General features: G+C 39.8%; 1 protein-coding gene across 4 annotated transcripts in view; it reads left to right on the forward strand.

Annotated features, from left to right (window-relative positions):
* PLCB1 (phospholipase C beta 1) overlaps positions 1–18028 on the forward strand; it is a 331098-nt gene that overhangs the window by 214092 nt on the left and 98978 nt on the right. For all 4 annotated transcript variants that reach the window (XM_033055240.1, XM_033055241.2, XM_033055243.2 and 1 more), the window contains exon 10: positions 14580–14726. In XM_033055240.1, coding sequence (XP_032911131.1) covers positions 14580–14726 — 147 coding nt within the window. The remainder of the gene's footprint in view (positions 1–14579; positions 14727–18028) is intronic.

The raw sequence follows: 18028 nt of genomic DNA on the forward strand, positions 1-18028 counted from the left end.
TTTACCAAAACCAGTGAAAGAGCTCCTGCACAAATCTCTGCAGGTTTTTCCTACCACCACAAGTCTTGAAAGAGCATTCAGTTTGTGTCTGCATCCTGTTTTATTCCAATCCACACATCCTAGTGATTAGCCCAGATTTTGATGTGTTTACACCTTAGAAATTTTAGAGGCATGGAAGTATCCTGAAAACCAGATCTAATATGGAAAAAAGATTGTTTGGTCCAGAGGCTGTGGATCAAAAAAGTCCAAAGAGACCCAACAGTCTAGAGATTAACTGAAGGCACTCCCACCTCTCCCTGGTGTTCTCATCTTGAAGGAAATTGATGTCACCATCAATGTTGTCTCTCAAACACTTCTAATTTTTCTCTTAAATCTTATGATTTTTCTAGTCCAATCAAACTGAATGTTTCCAGAGGTTTTGCTGAAGGGTTAAATCCTGCTTCTTTGCCATATTTATGCAAACTGTCTTTTGACGTCAGTAGGAACAGTACCTTGAGTAAATGGAAACACGTTGTGACCTCCTTTCTCATCTGTGCAAATATTAGAACTGTGCTCTGTGCTTACCTTATTTCCCACCAGAGGCAGGAAAGTCTGTTACCTAAAAGATCATTCTTGCTACCCAAATATTAGCACTTCATATAAACCAAATAAAGGATTTATTAGAAGGAGGTGTGCTGGTGTGCCAGCTGAACTCCAGAGTCAAAATGGAATCACCTTCTGACTAGCAATAAGGAGAAACCATGAAACAGGACCTAGGAAGAAGGGTGCAGTGGTGGTGTTTGCTGCCACCCTCCAGTGGGATTTGTGGGACACCTCCAGCTTTACCCTGTTTACCTTGGTGCACACATTTGCTGCAGTATTTGCTGTTCCATAGGTGCCTACTGAGTGCAATCTATGTTCCTCTCAAAGAATCAGTTCTCTCTCAAAATGCTGACTTGAACAAGGGAAAGGCAGATTGTAGATAGTGAATTATTTTTGTGGGATTGCTGTGGGCTTTTTTTCCATTTTCAGACTTGTGCACTGGGGTCCAGCTGGCACAAACTAAGAACAACCTCTGTGCTGAAGACACCACCTCCCTGTCTGGCAGCTGAGCTGCAGGAACTGGCACATGCTCCAGTGCAAATCCCAAGCTTACTGCCTTAAAATGACAAGAATTGGCTAATGGGGAATGACATGGGGACACAATATTTTCTGTACATCTGCTCTGAGTTGGGAATGCAATTCACTGTATATTAAATGAAGTGGAGGTGTGCATTCATTTCTACATTCATGGAATAATTGTCAAAAAATGCTTCATGTCTATAAAATGTCACCCAAATGCAACCGCATATTTAGAGCAGTGATTTAACCTTTTAATCTGGTGTTCTGTAAAAGGGATGATCCCCCAGGCTTCCTGCTGCCAGGGTTGTTGAAGTGAAATTTCCAGACAACTTTGGCCAGAAACATGAACACAGGTACCTGGGCAACCTCCAAAAGTGTGCTGCACATGCCTCTTAGCAAATAAAACTTCATACATTGAAAAGTTCTTTTAAATAAAATCAGAGATTTCTCTTCTTGAAAACGTAAATCCATTAAGTGGAAGCTATGTACAGCACCTGACTCCTTGCTCCCTGTTTGGTTAGTGCTAGACCTTCATTTGTCTGATGATTGATCTTCCTAATTTCCTGTCCTAGTTCATTGTCTGTGCACATCCACTGGACCACAGTGTTCTCTTCTAATTATTCTCTCATAGCTAATTAAATGAATTTCTAGTGAGTTGTTGTGCTGTCTCACCTTTCACAGCACTATTGAAATGCTTTTGGGATCTCATGATTCCCCTGATCACCATTGTAGCCCTTTTGTCATACCTGTTGCTGCTTGCCTACGCTATTTTGAACACAGTAAGAAAGAGCTGTCCATAATATTTTAAATTTCTGCAGTTCCTCAGGTACCTGGTAAAATTTAATGCTGGTGTTGTTGCTGGTGCAGTTCCTTAGGTTACAGAGTTCTGAGTAAAAATCCTGCCTGTGCTCCCACTTGTCACTGATGTATTTTAGGTGTATTTATTGATGGGATACAGTGGAGCTTTTGCAAAATCAGCAAATAGGTGGGCTTGACATCTGCATAGGTTAAGTGTCTGGAGTAGTGTTTTATTGTGGTTCAGGTAAGCTGTTGTGATTAATGCTTTGTGTCATGCAGTGAAGGAGATTAATTGACTGCAGAACGTGTTCCCTTATCGGGTGGAAGCAGGAGGAAGCCCCTGGTAGTGCTGAGCAGTCTCTTCCTGGCAGCAGAAGTGGCTGGGGACTGTGAGGCTGCAGAAGAATTTGCCATATATATGTTTTTTCCCAGAAACATGCTGGTTCTTCCTTTACTTAATGATACAAACCATTTCTAAAAGTTTCTGAGTTCAAAAGGAGCTTTGAGAGCTCAAATCCTGATGTCTCAGTTTAACCTTTCATTCTGAAACCAGGCTCTGGAAACCACAGAGCCACAGCCCCAGCTCTGGGGGCATCCTGTGTCACTTCCACACTCCAGGCATGCAAGAAGAGCTGTACCCATGTACCAGACTAGAAAGGAAAGCAGGGAAGAACACAAACCCAAGGTCTGCTAGGGAAAGGAGGTGTGAAAAAAACTAAAACTCTAAAATATGTTTTTCCACCATTGTCCTTGGAGGAAGCAAGACAAGGCTTAGGTTATTATCAGCCTTCATTTTAGAGTGGTTTTTGTGGTGGAAGATTTAAAAATAGAGTGTGAAAATGCTTTAAGTAGTGGCATAAAGATGTAGGGTTTTTTCCCTCTTAAGGATGCATTTGCTTAAATATTATCTCTGTTTCTTTAATTTTAAAGGGTCAAACAATTAGCTCTGCACAGAGGAAGAGAGCTTTGCTCTTACATTTCACAGTTTCTTTCTCCAGATTTTCTCTTTGCTCTCTGCATCTATTTGCTGTGTGTCTATTTGCTGTGTGTCAGCTTTGGTTGGACATGTATTTAGAAGGATTGTAGAGGAGCTGGTTGCATAATTCTCTCTCCATAATTCCAGTATTAATTCTGTTTTGCAGTGCACATTTATTGGTAGTTGTTGCACTGCATTTTTCTTAGATAATAAAATAAGCTAAGCAATTATCATTCAATTAAGATATATTTAATTTTATACAGCATCTATTGTATGTATTTTTCCCATGGTAGCCTTAATACCAGGCAGTATTCACTCCAGCATAAATGTGATTTTCCTCCTTTAAACTTCTATGCAATTTAAACATTTTCACCCCACTACATTAAATTCACCTTTTAGTAACTGCTTAAGAATAATTACACATTGGATTCTTTTGATGGCAGAAGGGGGTCATTTCCTGGGTAACAGATTTTAATGGCAAAAACAAGCACTGTGCAGCCATGGCTCCACTTTCAAGACATACTTAATAATATTTAAAACATAAATCCTGATGTGTAAATCATTCAGGCAAATGGTTGGGCCTTCTGGTATGAAATATTTGTAGAAGTGTTACAAAACAATTGAAATTCTTTGGCCTCCCAACTGTAACACTGCAATGTAAGAATACTTACCCAAAATCCCATGAACTTTGGGATTGTCAGTGTTTTCCAACATTCCAGCTGAACAAAAGAAGAGCTCTCTGCACTGTTTCTGTCTCAAATATTGACAGAACAATAGACCCCAGTCATGATTTATTACTCTTTGAAATGTTTAAGCCACATGAAAGTCACAGTCTAGCCCAGGCTGTCAGCAGCAAGTGCTAAGTTAAGTAGCTTACCAGAAAACCTTTTTTAAAAAAATATTTTAAATTATATATATCTCTGTGCAACAAATGTTAGTATGGGTAATGTGTCAGCATAAATATATTTGTCAAAATGAATTTGCAAAATGTATTTCTGTAATACACAGGCGGTTGTTTTTTTCCAGTTAAGCCATAAAGTCAATTTCAGATCTTGCTGTTGTTTTGGAACATTGCATCTCAAGTGAAGAACTAAATGTAAAAATCTTTTAGAATGGAAAGTCCTCAATTATAAGGATTTTTTGCATCTGCTTTACAGGTAAATTGTGTCTTCATTGAACTGTACCAACTGAAACAGTGATGTAGACTAGTGATAATGGATTTTGCAACATTGAATGCTGCTGTTGGCAGTAGAGATAATGAAAATACCAAAAATATATTTAAGGTTCCAGGGAGGGCAAATTTTGTGATCTTCAGTGTATAATACAGATTCTTTGAAAGATACATGAGCTCTGCAGAAATCCCATTTTGAATCTGGTGTCTGGTACCAGGAATAACTCCACTGCTATCAGTGGAACAGTGCAGAATGTAAAATGGCCCAGACTTAGTGTGGAATCTGTCCTGAGAGCTGCAGAGCATAATCTCATGGTGATAATGCAGGTTGTGCAGTGAGCCAACCCTGTGCTATCAAACATGGAAGTGACCACACCGGTGACTCCTGTTCCACGACCTGCAATGGAGAGGGACCACCTGGGATCAAACCCTCCAGGTGACCTTCAACCCTGTGTCCTAGCACTGAGAATGGCTCAAAACACTTGGGGTGACAGGACCACAAAGCAAACACAGTTTTAGAGGTTTTGGAACCTCATTCCCTCCAGCTGGAGCTTTTGCTCAGAGATAGGAGATTCTTACGTCAATGCTGCATTTCAGGGGTTATGGGGACATTTTTATGTAGTTGCTTGCCTGCATTGTGTTTGACTCAGCCTCAGACTATCAGAGCCCATAAATAGAAAACATACTCCAACAGTAAAACTGTTTCTTTTGTGCTGGTTGCTGCCTCTTTTATGGAGCACGGGGAAGTATTCAATTTTAGCAGCAGGATTTATTACTTGAAGATGAATATTAGATAAAGTTTACTTCTGACAACATAAAGGAACCTGGACTCAAGTGATGAAGGAAACAAATGTAGATAAAGTTTGGACAAGCATGGCATGGGTGGACTCTCCATTGTGTCTTGTACAAATGTAGTGCTTTCAGCTGGAAAGGGGCCCTGAGAACACAGGGAGTGAAGGTTGCTGGGATCCACTGGGTGACATCTAGGACCAGTGACACAGGAGCCACAGATGGGCTCAGTGCCATTGGCCATCTCCTTTTGTGTGTCATTTTTGGGGTTTGCCTCATCCTCAGGTTGGCTCGACTCCACAGACAGTCAGTCTGTGCCTTGAGGAGCCAGCCCTGACCCTGGAGTGTTTTGGGATGTGTGCTCTCTGTCAGAGCAGGGCTCTCAGAATGCTGCAGCCTGGGCACTTCTGGAACACAGCATCCATATGAGGAAGTTTCCCTTCTCATGTCAGATGCAATCATCTGACAATATCCTTTAGCTGGAAGAAGCCTGTAAATACAGCGGGGTTAAACGGTTGCGAGGCAGAAAGAAGTGGTAAACTGAAGGACAATGTTGGCACAAGAACACAGAGGGATCAAGTGGCCTTGAATAAATTTAGGCTGGAAATTAGGAAAACTTTCCTAACAATATGGTCCTGGCACAGACTAGCAGAGGTAGTAAAGAGGGCAAAAAAAGCAATTGTTATTAGGAGACAGCTCAAGTTGTTTATGAAAGGGATTGTCCACTGCAGTGCCTGCAGCTGCAGAACCAAGTTTAAAGAGCAAATAAGGAAGGACCTTAAAAGAGACTAAAATCCCTTCTTTTCAGTTTATTTGCACTGTCTTTGCAGTGCTACCCCTTTATTCTTTTCCACTTCTCTTTAATATTAGTCTTTTTTCAGCTGCAGCAGTTTCTGGAAGTAAAAATGTCACCTGTGATTTTTCTCTTTTAGATTTTTTTTTCAGCACTTACAGCACACTGGCACTCATCTCTTCCCACGATATTACAGGACGGTCTTTTTGGCAAGTGCATTAAAGCTTATGTAGAGAAGAAGTATCACTTAGCAGAAAAACATACATATTTTTAGATGTCTTTTAGTGCAACTTAGCAATTGGAAGTAAGCCAACATTTAACATTATTCCATCTCCCAGGATCACTCTGAGGCAAACAGAGGATGTTTTTGAGAGGTTTGGCAAGACAGTGACATATTCCAGTGGTGTCCCTCTTTCAAGTCTGTCAGAAATAACTGTAGTATTGCTGTGATGAATGGTGGTTTTATCTGATTTAAATCCTTTCCACTCAGCTGCCTTAGAAATCTGACATGTTGCAAAGTGCTCATTCCACTGCTAGCTAGGGACTGATGTGAAGGTGGTTTTGTAGTGGTATTGTGGATTTAACTGGATCTAAACTGTCTTTTGATATCCTGTAAGGATATCCTGTCAGAAACAATTTCTACTACATCTCTGCTGGCAAGTCAAGAGCAGAGAATGGGCTTGTGGCTGTCCAAGCCTGCTTCAGTCTTGAGACTTAGGAGAAATTGGTTACTTGGGGTTTTGCCCCACTCCTGAACAATTACTGGTTATTCTAGTTTGTATACATCTGCCTGCTAAAGTTTTAGAAACTGTTCCAAGACTTGTTGTGCTTATCATGAAACCTCTGCTGACCAGAATCTCTCAACTGTGACTATGCATTGGAACAGCAGAGGGTTTTAAAGCTGCTGCAGGCATTTAAAGGATCAATATCCATCAAAATAAATGTCTTTCCAAGGTATAAATTTTAAGGAAGAGAAAATATTGAGTGATTAGAATCTTCCCTGCTTCAATGTTTTCTCACACTACTGGAGAAAAATGCATCCTTTACATTGGCTGTGTAGCCCCTGTGGGTTAGAGCCCTTCCTGAGAGCTTGAATAGGGCTGAGAAAGTCTGTGATTTCTAATAAAATAATAAATACCATGCTCAACATTGCACAGTAGCTTTGAGATCTTGTTAAACCTGGATGGTTCATGCCTACAGGCACCAGTGAGATTTGGAAACCTGTTTTTTCCCCACATGACACTCTTTCTTCCTTTCCCTTTGGAGATGGTAGTGTCCTTGGAATGCTCATGAAGTTTTAATTCTGATTGAAGAAGATTTGCTGTTTGGCATGGCTTGTAGGAAATATTTCTTCCCTGGAGTGAATTAAGTGTCTTGGGCTGCTGTGCCTCCTCTTGATAGTTCAGAAAAGTGGTTTTCCATCTGCAAACATTTTCTTGCTCCCCACAAAAAGGTAAATGATTGTATCCACTCTTGTTTTTCTTTGTGCACTTGTACAGATGATAAAGTGGATATGATAGCTTCATGAGAATGACAAGCATTCCTGATTTAGACACACTGAAGTCTGCTTTACTTGCTGAGCCTTGCTCTGCACAAAGCTCTGGATCTCTGTGTCCTTGGGCATGCGATATTTCCACATGGATTAATGGATCCTGAGCAAGCTCTTTTATAGACTACTTAGGCACAACATGTTTGCCTTCGTGTGTTTCCCCTCCCTGACTGCTTGTCATTTATCCTGGTCTTGTATCAGAGCTACCATTCTCTGTTTATGTCCAGATTTCCCAGTTCTTATTGCATTGTGAACCCATTCAAGGCTGGAGTAAGGAATCTTGCTGTGTTCCTTTCTTACGAGTTTTCCATTTCTGTTTCACAGACATGTTCCCCAAGACAGCTTGTTTTGGTTTGTGGCCAGGTGACTGTCTAATTACAGAAGGTATTTGAGCAAGTATAACTGAGGGCAGAATTGGATCCATTGTGTTTTCCTCCGAGTTTAGAGAACGGAAATGAGATTTGAACACAACAGGATATTGTCATACTTTGATTTTAAGGGATTTAAGCAATGAGACAACCAATAAATCCACTGCAGGACTGTTTCCTAGCACACTTAGTTGAAGCACTGCCAAGGTTTTTCAGACACTCACCCCAAGTTTTCTAGTGCTCACTTTGGTCTCATTACCTGTTTAATTCCTTTTTCTTAATCACCTTTTTTGATGCAGCTTCTTATACAGATGGGTTGCTGCTTCTCAGGGGAACAGATTTCTAGGCATCTTCTTTCCCATTCACCTCTGTATTTTGTTTTTTTCTTTGCTCTAGTGATTAGGCTATATAGCTTGAATTATTATTTGTGTGTTCTCATTTGATTTGTGTCTCATTTACCTGCTTTTTTACAACTTTGCCCTCTTGTTTTGCTAACAGCCACCAGAGAACTGTCTTTTCTTTAAAACCTGTGTTGTTGATTATACTTTTTCACATTATTGAGGATGAAACCAGACTTACTGCTGATCAGTGTTCAGCCTCTGGACTTTTTGTGCAGTTCAGCTTTCAAATTCAAAGAAACCCTGATCTTTTAAGCTGACCTCAGTTTATTTCTATCTGAAGTTTTTTGCAGATTAGTTTTTCCAATTAGGAAAAATTTGAGTTTAAAGCTTCATTAAATGCTTCACTAATATCCAGATGCAGTAATTCAGCTATATTGCTGTTGCTCTAGTTATTAATTTGGTAAGACTGTCTGACTAGTGTGATTTTTTGTCCTTAGTGATCATTGAGAGAACTGCTAAAATGGAGGAGCTACTGATGATTTCTGCACATGGTGTGTAAATGGTGGTTGGTACTTTGATATTTTGATATATCTGCAGAACCTGATCTGAGGCCTGAGAGTCTTTGCTGTCCTCAGTGTTTTTTCTAAAACAAAGCAGCACTGAAATTCTTGGGGTAAGGTCTAGCAACCCAATTTTAGGGTTGGGGTCTTTTCAGTCTGGGCTGAGCTTGTACCGTGTTCTCTCCTTGTGATGACTTTGCCATCAAGAGGGTATCCCTGGGACAGTGCAGCTGGTAAAACTAAATACAGACAGAAACTCCAGTTACCCCATAGCAGTGTAGCAGTAGAACATGTGTCTGGAAAGCCAAGCAGGTTTCAGCATCACTTGGATGCAAATGCTGCAAGTGCCACCAGAGCAGCTCTGGCACATTGTGTCCCACACAGTGTGAATTTTATGGAAATTCATCTTGTGAGCTTCTCTGCTGGCTCACAAAGCTAGAGAGCAGAGAGTAGCTAATCTGTGCCCAGTGTCAAGAGACACACCAGGACTCTGTGCATCCTACTCCACACTGTGCATGAAATTTTAATACCTAATGAGCTGTAGATTGCAGTGCTCGTTTGTGAGAGAGAATTCCCAATGGGACACGATTTGCAGATCTCTCACTGGATTATCAAGTATCTGCCTTACTTGTTAGATTCTTATCTTCAAGTTGAGAGGACTGCTCAGTTGTTTGGGATTAGAGCAAATGTGATTATTGTTACAGATTGCATTGGAATAAACCTGATTCCACTGTCAGACAAAATACTATTGTAATTCTGTTCTGCTGACTGGGAGATACAAGGCGCCAATTAATTGTCTCGCTTCCTTTTTGTTTGTTTTCTTTTTTGCTTTAATAACATCTCTTGGCACAATCTTGCTTTCCAGTTACATTATAACTGAGTGGATAACAGCAGGGCTGTAAACAAATGGAGAGCACTATGAAGTTTGGAAATACAAGAAAAGAAATGGTTAAGATCCGTGTGGCCAAACCTGTTTGCTGTGTACAAGCAAATGAACATTTGAATTGTCATAAAGAACATCCACAAATTTTAAGGGACAAGTGAGGGCTGTTTTTTTAGTTGCAAGAATGAAGTGGAGAGAAGAGTGTTCACATAAGTTGTCTTTTCTGCTGTCTGCTGTGCCTCTCTTGTTTTCTGTCCCAAGACTTTTCCTGGAGGATTGGAAGGCTCCTGGAAACAGGAAAATTAAGTAGCTGCACATCCAGCATACCTGCCAAAATAAGGGGATGAAGTTTAGATCAAGCAGCTGTTTGAGAAGTTCTCAGGGTTAGCTGCACTTTTCTCCCCCAGGCTACTGCACTACTGGTGTTTTGGTTGTAATCCTGGACCTCTACAGAGGGCACTGAACTGCAGGAGAAGCTTCTTTTGGAAGCTCGACCCTCCTTTGAACCCTGATGTCTTTCAGCAGGTGTTGAGTGAACAGGGGTTTGTTTACATCCTCATGTTGAGGAGCTGGCAAGCTCCCAGGGACACAGGAGCATTTCCACATCCAGAGCAGCATACTGGTCATGCTGGCTGCTAGAGGGGTTGAGAAAGCAGGATTTTGTCAAGTTACCTGTGTCTTATTAGGCAGTGAGAGAAGGATTTCTGTGGCACAAGCAGCCTGGGCTTTTCCAGCGTGGAAACTGCACGGGAACAGTTTTGCATGGGGCTGTCACCTGGGTCTGCCCTAGCACTGTCACAGGCCCCACAAGAGAAATGTGCCTGGTTCTCTGGATCTGGTCAAACAAGACTAAGAAAAGCCTGGTGATAACACAGTTTTGTGATAGCACAGTAAGTCTTCAGACAGAGGAGCCTCTGAGAAGTGTGTAATCACAAGGTACAGTCTATCCCCCATTTGAGCCTACTGCAATTCCTGCTTCATGGCAAAGGTGGGATCACCATCTCCCAGGGACAGGGATATTCCACATCTCATAAGCTACAGCAGAAAACATTTTGATTGATAAATGTTAACAAGATCTAAGAACCATAGAGAAGGGGATTCACTTAATTACCCCTGGAAATTCTGTGAATTTTCGATAGATTGTTTGCCAGAAGTGTGTCACCTGCCTGAAGACTGCTTCCAGGAAAAAGATCTGGATAGCAGAAGTGACTCCTGTTGTATTTAGAGCTGACAAATGTTGATTAGAAAAGAGCCTTTTGTGCAAAAAGCAACAGTTACATTTTTATGTGGTTTTCTCTGAACCAGGAGCATTAGTGTATTTGATCCATTGTAATAGATCTTGAAAGGTAGGGGATCATGTAGCTGGAGATAATAAGGAATCATTGTGAAATGCATAGAACTTGCAACTGCATTTGTGCTTTTTTTTTTTGCTTTTTCTTCTCTTTCCCTCCCTTGTAACTATTTTGGAACAATGAGGTGGAGCCAGGGATGCAGAAAAAGATCAAGCTGCACGAACACTTCCTCTGTTTCATATAATGAAGCTGATCACAGTCAGGAAATTCAATAGAATCTCTCAACATATTCCTCTTCTAGTAGGAAATTACTTCTCCTTCCTATCAAATTTTAATGAAAAAATGCCAAGTTCAGTTGACTTCACTTGGTTCCCAGTGTGGTGGTTCTTTTTTGATCTCTGCATGAATTCCACCCCACTGAAGGTTGTTTGGAGCAGGAGTTTGAGGTATTCTGTGGAACCATTTGCTAAGAAACTGCTTCACATTTTTCTGCATGTGTGTACAAATACAGAGAGAGGCACAGAGGAACATTTCCAGACTTTACAGTGCCTTTCCAGACTCTTGGGAGTTTTTAATTCAGGTAAATGTCTAGTTAGATCAAAGCCTATATATCCCTGCAAGTGTGCAGCTACACATTTCTAATTTTGAGGTATTGGGAATGTCTGTGACTAAGAATACTTTAGACACTTTTGTTTTTCTCCTCCACACTTGTTCTTGTGTTTTTCAATTTTTGTGTTCCAATACACTATAAAAACATTAAAATTGATCTCTTATTTACTTGGTTGGCACCAAACTTTAGCTGGCCACTTATGGGTGCTTTGGGAATCAAATAAAAATATGCAAAGTGTGAGAGGAAAAATGAAGAGTGAGGCAGGGAAAGTGCAGAGTGTGAGGGGAAAAGTGTGAAATGGGAAGGAATAATGTGCAAAGTGTGAGGGGGAAAGTGCAAAATGTAAGGGGAAATAGGGCAAATGCAAATGGAAAAGTGCAGAGTGTGAGGGAAAAGTGCAAAATATGAGGAGTAAAAGTGGAAAGTATGAGGGGAAAAAGCAAAGTAAGAGGGGAAAAAGTGAAGAGTGAGAGAGAAAAAGGGAAAAAGTACAGAAAAGAAGTGCAAAGTGAGGGAAAAGTTCACAGTATGAAGGGAAGAAGTGCAAAATGTGAGGGGAAAAGTGTGAAGTGTGAGTAAAGTAAAGTAAAGCACTACTGAGTGACCCCATAGGGAGGGAAATTGTAATTAATCAGATAAATTAGAGGTGTTTGAAGGGGAAGAAAAATAAATGTCTTGTGCTGGCAAACCCTGCAGAGAGAAGGGTCTCTCTGAGGGCTGTAGCTGACATGGCTGGCATGGATTCTGCTGTGATTACACAGATGTGAGTTCCATCCCAAGAAGAGACCTCAGATCAAATTTAATATGGCAGTGGTGAGTGAAAAAGACAAGCCAATTAACTCTACAACTTGTAGTATATAAAACCCACTAGATATTTTTGGAAGTTTCATCAAAATTTTAGGGCTAAGATAATTTTAATACAAAAAAGAAAAAAAAAAAAAGAAAAAGAAAAAATGTGAATCTGTCATGTCTTTGCATTATGTGTCTCTTGTCTCTTAACTTTTTATATCTAAACATACCATTAAATCTTTCTATTATGTATCCAAAGATAAAAGGTGACAACTGTAATCAAAACAACTGATCACATATTAATTTTTTTTTGCCAGTGTCTGTTTAAAGGTTTAATATGTTTAAGGAAACAGAAAGCAAATCTTACCACTTAATTGAGACTATTTTTTTTGGATTACTGTCCACTAAGGATCATCCTCTCTGCATTTGGCTCAGAATATTATTGACATTGGTCACAAACAATCTACTCTTTAATATCCAGGACACAAAGGCCCTTTGACATCTGCCATCTTCGTTCTGCAGATGAACTCTCACTGGTGCAATATTGGCTGTAATTGAACTTGCAAATTGCTTCACTTTCTGAAATGCTGACTGCTAACTTGTGATGGGGAAATCACATTCTAGAGCTGGGAGCTCACACAAGTGTGTAACTCAGAAGCTACCTAATTATACCTGTGAATAATTCTCATTTATGTTGTGTGATTTATGGTAATAGCAGCAGCAATGCACAGGACCATCGCCATGTGAAAAACAAGGCCCCTGTTTGTCAGGTGCATTCTGAGGATTGAACAAAAAGATCACTTTGAGAGCCTTGAAAACTGGATGTGCATGAATCCAGCTACCTGTGTAACAAAATGCAAGTGGCAACCATTCCATTCAGATCTTAACTGGTTTTTCCTCTATTATTTCTTTGGTATGGATACACAGCACATTCTCTACCCATATCCCATATCTAAGAGTCTTCGATAGCAACTGGTACTGTCAGCATTCTCTGATACATTCAGATGATTGAAAGGTTATTCCTAAACCTTTAGTTTCATAAAAAACCTCAGTGGTAGGGTTTTTTCCTGATTTTCACCTTGCATTTTTTTCTTATGGAAAGGAAAATACATGAGCTTCTATCTCTGGATGATTAGTTGCCCCATAACAAAGCAGCTGTGGAGCCTGACAGGATTGCACTAAGATTACAACCTTAAAATAGTGGACAGACTTGATGTTTCTCTTTCCAACCATCTTACAATTTTCATAAGAATGAATGGCAACTGCATTGCTCTGAATTGTCACTGTATTTCTTCTCTTATGAATAAGTTCATTTAATGCTACCAGTCTTGGGTTGTTATGAAAATGAGGATGTGCACTTAAGAATGTTACTGCTTTTCTTCTCTAAGCAAGAGCCAAATCGGGTCCAAGCACAGATTTTAAATAAATGCTTTACATGCAATATTTGCAACATGTGGTTATAAGCTTTAAAGAATAATAATAAAAAAAAAGTAGGACAGGGTTGTTTTAACATTCTAGAAAAATATGTGTAAGTTTATATGTTTTAGTATAAGAAGGGCTTGGTCCTGAAAGGAATGAATAGCAAAGTCAGGAGTATGACTGAAGTCTTCAATTTTTCCATGCTATCAACAGGCAAATGAAGTTTAACAGACTGTGTAGAGTATTTTGGGTTGGGCACAAGAGGTAAGAAATTCTCATTGTTGGGAGTCACCAAACATGTAGTTCAGAGATACAGAAGATCTGTTTTACTGTAGGCAGGGGCTGAAATAACTAAAGATATGTGGTTCAGTAAATAGATGAAATTTAGAAAAAATAGCAGAAAATACCAGGCAAAGAAAAATGTCTCAAATTTGTTCAATTAAGCAATAATCTTCAATTATAGATTACTGAATTTCTTTTTAGTCTAAATGTGCAAATTGACACCCTGAAGTCAACTTTATGCATCAGGCTTGACAGCAAAAGTCCTCCTGATGCAGTAAGAACTGCTCCACTGAGATGAATGGGGATATTGAAGCTGAAGATAGGACTTAGCTTTCTAATTTGACAGCAGCAAATGAAATGATCATTTATGCTGGCACTGCAGTGAGATATGAATTAGAAGACAAATATAAAAATGATAAAGCAAAGCTTAGTTCCCACTTGAAAGGTAGTTCATAAACACACTGAACACAACTCGAAAGAGGCCAGAGTTATCTGTGTGTGTGGCTCTCTGCAGGACTCTTGGTTTCCTCTGGAAAGTGCTTTGTTTTGTCTCCCAAAGACCCCTTTCCTTGATGGAAATTGTAAGTCTTATTCCCCTCCATGCACTTGATTTTCTGTAGATGCTGATTATGAAGTGATTTGTTACAGCTAAGGGGATGTGTGTTACTGGCAACTTGTATGACTGAAAATGAGGTAGTAGGAACAAAGAATATTTGGATAACTAGGTGAAAGCCAGGCTGATGGTTAAATGGTCTTTCACATGTGCCTTTGTGTAAGTGTGCATTGAATTTATCTGCATGTCACCCAATCTGTAGTTGAAATTAACTGGTGCTCTTCCTGGGTGTGTGTTTCTCTCAGGACAGATATCCGTGGATGGATTTATGCGGTATCTGAGTGGAGAAGAGAATGGCGTCGTTCCACCTGAGAAACTGGATTTAAATGAAGATATGTCTCAACCACTGTCACACTATTTCATCAACTCCTCACACAACACCTACCTCACAGGTACAGCAGTGCTGGACAGGTCTAATTTCTTCCCTTACAAAAATTCTGAGTGTATTTTCCGTGGTAACATAAAATATACTAAGAGCATCAGCATTAAACAGATGATGGAGTTCAGTCTTCAGGGAAGCAAGAGTGGCACTTGGTTTTAGTTTCAGGTGCAACACAAGTGCATCAAATATACTTTTATTGACAGATAAACAGCAGTTGCATTATTCAGATAAGGCCTGCTCAGAAACCCAGTGAAGTGCCTGGAAAGTTTCCCTCAAATAGGGTTCCAGATTAAAACCTGTCTTTAGGGAGGAGAATGAACATTGTACTGTTTATGATAACAAAGACAGCAAGAGAAGTGTGCAAAGCAGAATAGAGGAAACATCTCTGTAGCTCATAAATTTGCCCCTAAACATTAAATCTGGCAGTTTGTTGTGCTCCATGAAATTTGCTTTGATTCAGAGATTAGGGAGGTTCCAACATGGCACATAACTTTCTGACAGCCCGTAAATGCAAGGAGTGGAGATCTGCTCCCTGACAGTATCTAACATCTGAACTGAAATTTTTAGGTACTGTCATGTTTTTACAAAGGCTGAGCACCCAGAAGCTCCTGTTAATTAGAACTACAGTGTGAACTGTATTGTTTGCACAGCAAAGTCAACAATGCTTTGACTCAGAAAAAGCTAAGGCAGTTTAGGAATTCAACTTTTGGCATTTATTTTCTAGTCTAAGGTTCTCTTACAATTAATTGTAAATTTACTATTTTAGCTTGGTTTACACAGGAGCAAATGTTTGGGGCAAGCAGATGTGCACAGAGGGTTTTCTCCTGTTTGATTTGATGTTTGCTTTGTCCTGTCATGTTTGCTAATGACTTAGCATTGTGTTTCATTTTAAAAAAGGATGCTGCACTGAGTGCTAAAAATGTGGTTTATGCACAATGTAGGCTTTTTAATGCTATTAATAGACTGGCCTTAACTGACCAACTCCTTCAGAATGTCAGTATGCCAAAACATAAACAGCCCCAGGCAGAGGTAATGCCCACTTTAAACAGACCTCATGGGAGTTATTTTCATCTGCTTTGTTTGTTACTGCTCTTTCTCCAGCACCTTTGCCAGCTTTCATGGAGTGAATGAACTGTCATTGTTTCCATTAGACACCATTTTTCAAGGGTTTATATCTCGGCTGTAAAATGTGTTTTGTGCTAGAATTGTCACATAAGTGTTTTGACAGCAATTTTCTTTCTCTGAATTAAAAGAAAGGAAAATCAGTGTGGCCACTTTTAAGGTATGATTCCAATATGCAGAAATTTATGCTCCTTGGTGGAGCGAAGACATGGCCAAAGCCAAAGCAATTTTTAACTATGATGTTTTGCAGACCTCTCACCTCCAATATGGACTTTGTTCTGTCACTGAGGATTAGTTGGTGCTTAAGCCAAATGCTGCAGCTTTATACAGATATTCTGGAAGAAAGCAGTAAAGCTGTAGTACTAAAGTGAGGAGCACAGGCCCACAGGAGGTTTAAAGTCAATGCAATTTAAGGTTGATCTGAAGAGATAAAAGACTACTCTCCCCTCTACCAGGAGGAATTTATAGCCAGGTCCATACCACAGATTTTTATCAGGGCTGGTCAGGACAGAGATATCTTCCAAAGGTTTAGAGGTACAGAAGCCAAGGCCCAAAGAATTAAGGATGGGAATTCATGATTTGTCCAACCTATTCTAATTTTTTTTTTAACTGCACTACAAGTGACCTCACATGTTTAATTGTTTACCTTGACACTTGCTAAATTTGCTTGACTTCTATGTGAAAGTCTGCAAATCATCCCAGACTGCATCTACATGTTTCTTTGCCTGAATTTCCAAGTAACTTCAGAGGCTATATTTGGAAGCATGATCTTCAGTCATAATTTGACAAAATATTCCTAGCTTAGTAAACTAGGTGGAGTAAATCAGGATAAACTCAGGGGACAGTGCAAGAGAAGTTTGAAACTCTTTCAAATTCCTTTTCTGAGTGCATATTTTTACATTTACAGGCACAAACCTCAAGCCCTTCCCTTTTAGTGGGTTCATTATGTTCAGTGAATGTGTGGCAGCTGGCCGACAGTGGGATTAATGATGTGATTTTTATCTGTGCATTACAAAAACTGACAGCCCTGGGTTTTGCTACAAGCCTACATCAGATACAACAATCACATTCCCATTTGCTTTCTTCCAACAAGGAAGTAACATTAATAAAATTAATGGTGGCAGGCTATTCCTTTTTTCCCAAAAGAGTTTGAAGGATCTGCTCAAGGGCTCATGGCTTTGGAAGGGAAACCTTGGAAGCACCTTTGCCCTGATTGAGGCCATGAAATAGCAACTAGTCATGTGATAATTATCAGGACAATAAGAAAACCATTCAATCTGGCATTACTTTATGATTACTGAGCTTAATGCCCTACCAATTATCTCTCCCTTTGTTAGTTTTTTTAACCCAGAAAGAGCATGCACAAAGAAACAACATTATAACATAAAAAGCACCATGTGCACACTCTGAATTTATTTTTAATTATGCTGATAATTTTCCTAGCCTTTAGTAGAAACCCTTGGCAGTACATCAAGTCCTGATTATTTATTTAGAAGTGTTACTGCTTTCTTTTTTCTTAGGGAAATGTAATTTTTAAGAAGGTAAAAATCCATGAAGAAAGAAGTGATTTGCGGTAAACCTAGGCTAACTTAAAGAAATGTCATCTTTGAGAAACTTTTTCTACTGTCTCATCTTTCTTTCTCACTGGTACCATATTTATTTCTTCTTTCCTTTGAACCCCTAAAGTGCAACCCTGCTTTTTCCTGGAGTCTCACCTCAGGTTTCTTCTTGGGCACAGTGAGGAGTGACCTTGCAACATTTCTTTTAGCAGAGACAAATGATGACGTACCACACTCAGCCTTGCATGTTTAGAGGGCTGGGCAACTTGCTGGTGTTTATGGGAAATGCAAAGTACTAAAATCACATACCTTTAGCATACATTTTGGCTAAAAGGAACAATAATTCAGCAGTAGGTTGCTGAGATATCAGCTGAGCACACGTAACCAATGTGAAACTATCCTGTCCACCCTCAGCATCTACTTCCCTGCTTACAATTTGGTATTTCAGTTGTTTCTAGAAAAATCTCTGATGAGGGGCAGTTCCCCATTGCTGCCTGTGACCTCTCATCTACCACCCTCCAGATTTTCTGTTCTCAGTGATTCTTCATCCTCACTGTTGCTGCGCATTATGTGCATTCAGTACTTCCTTGAAACCTTCTTCACCTTCAAAGCCTCCAGAACAGTTTCCAAG

The sequence above is a fragment of the Catharus ustulatus genome, chromosome 3, assembly GCF_009819885.2.
Source record: "Catharus ustulatus isolate bCatUst1 chromosome 3, bCatUst1.pri.v2, whole genome shotgun sequence".
NCBI lineage: Eukaryota > Metazoa > Chordata > Aves > Passeriformes > Turdidae > Catharus > Catharus ustulatus.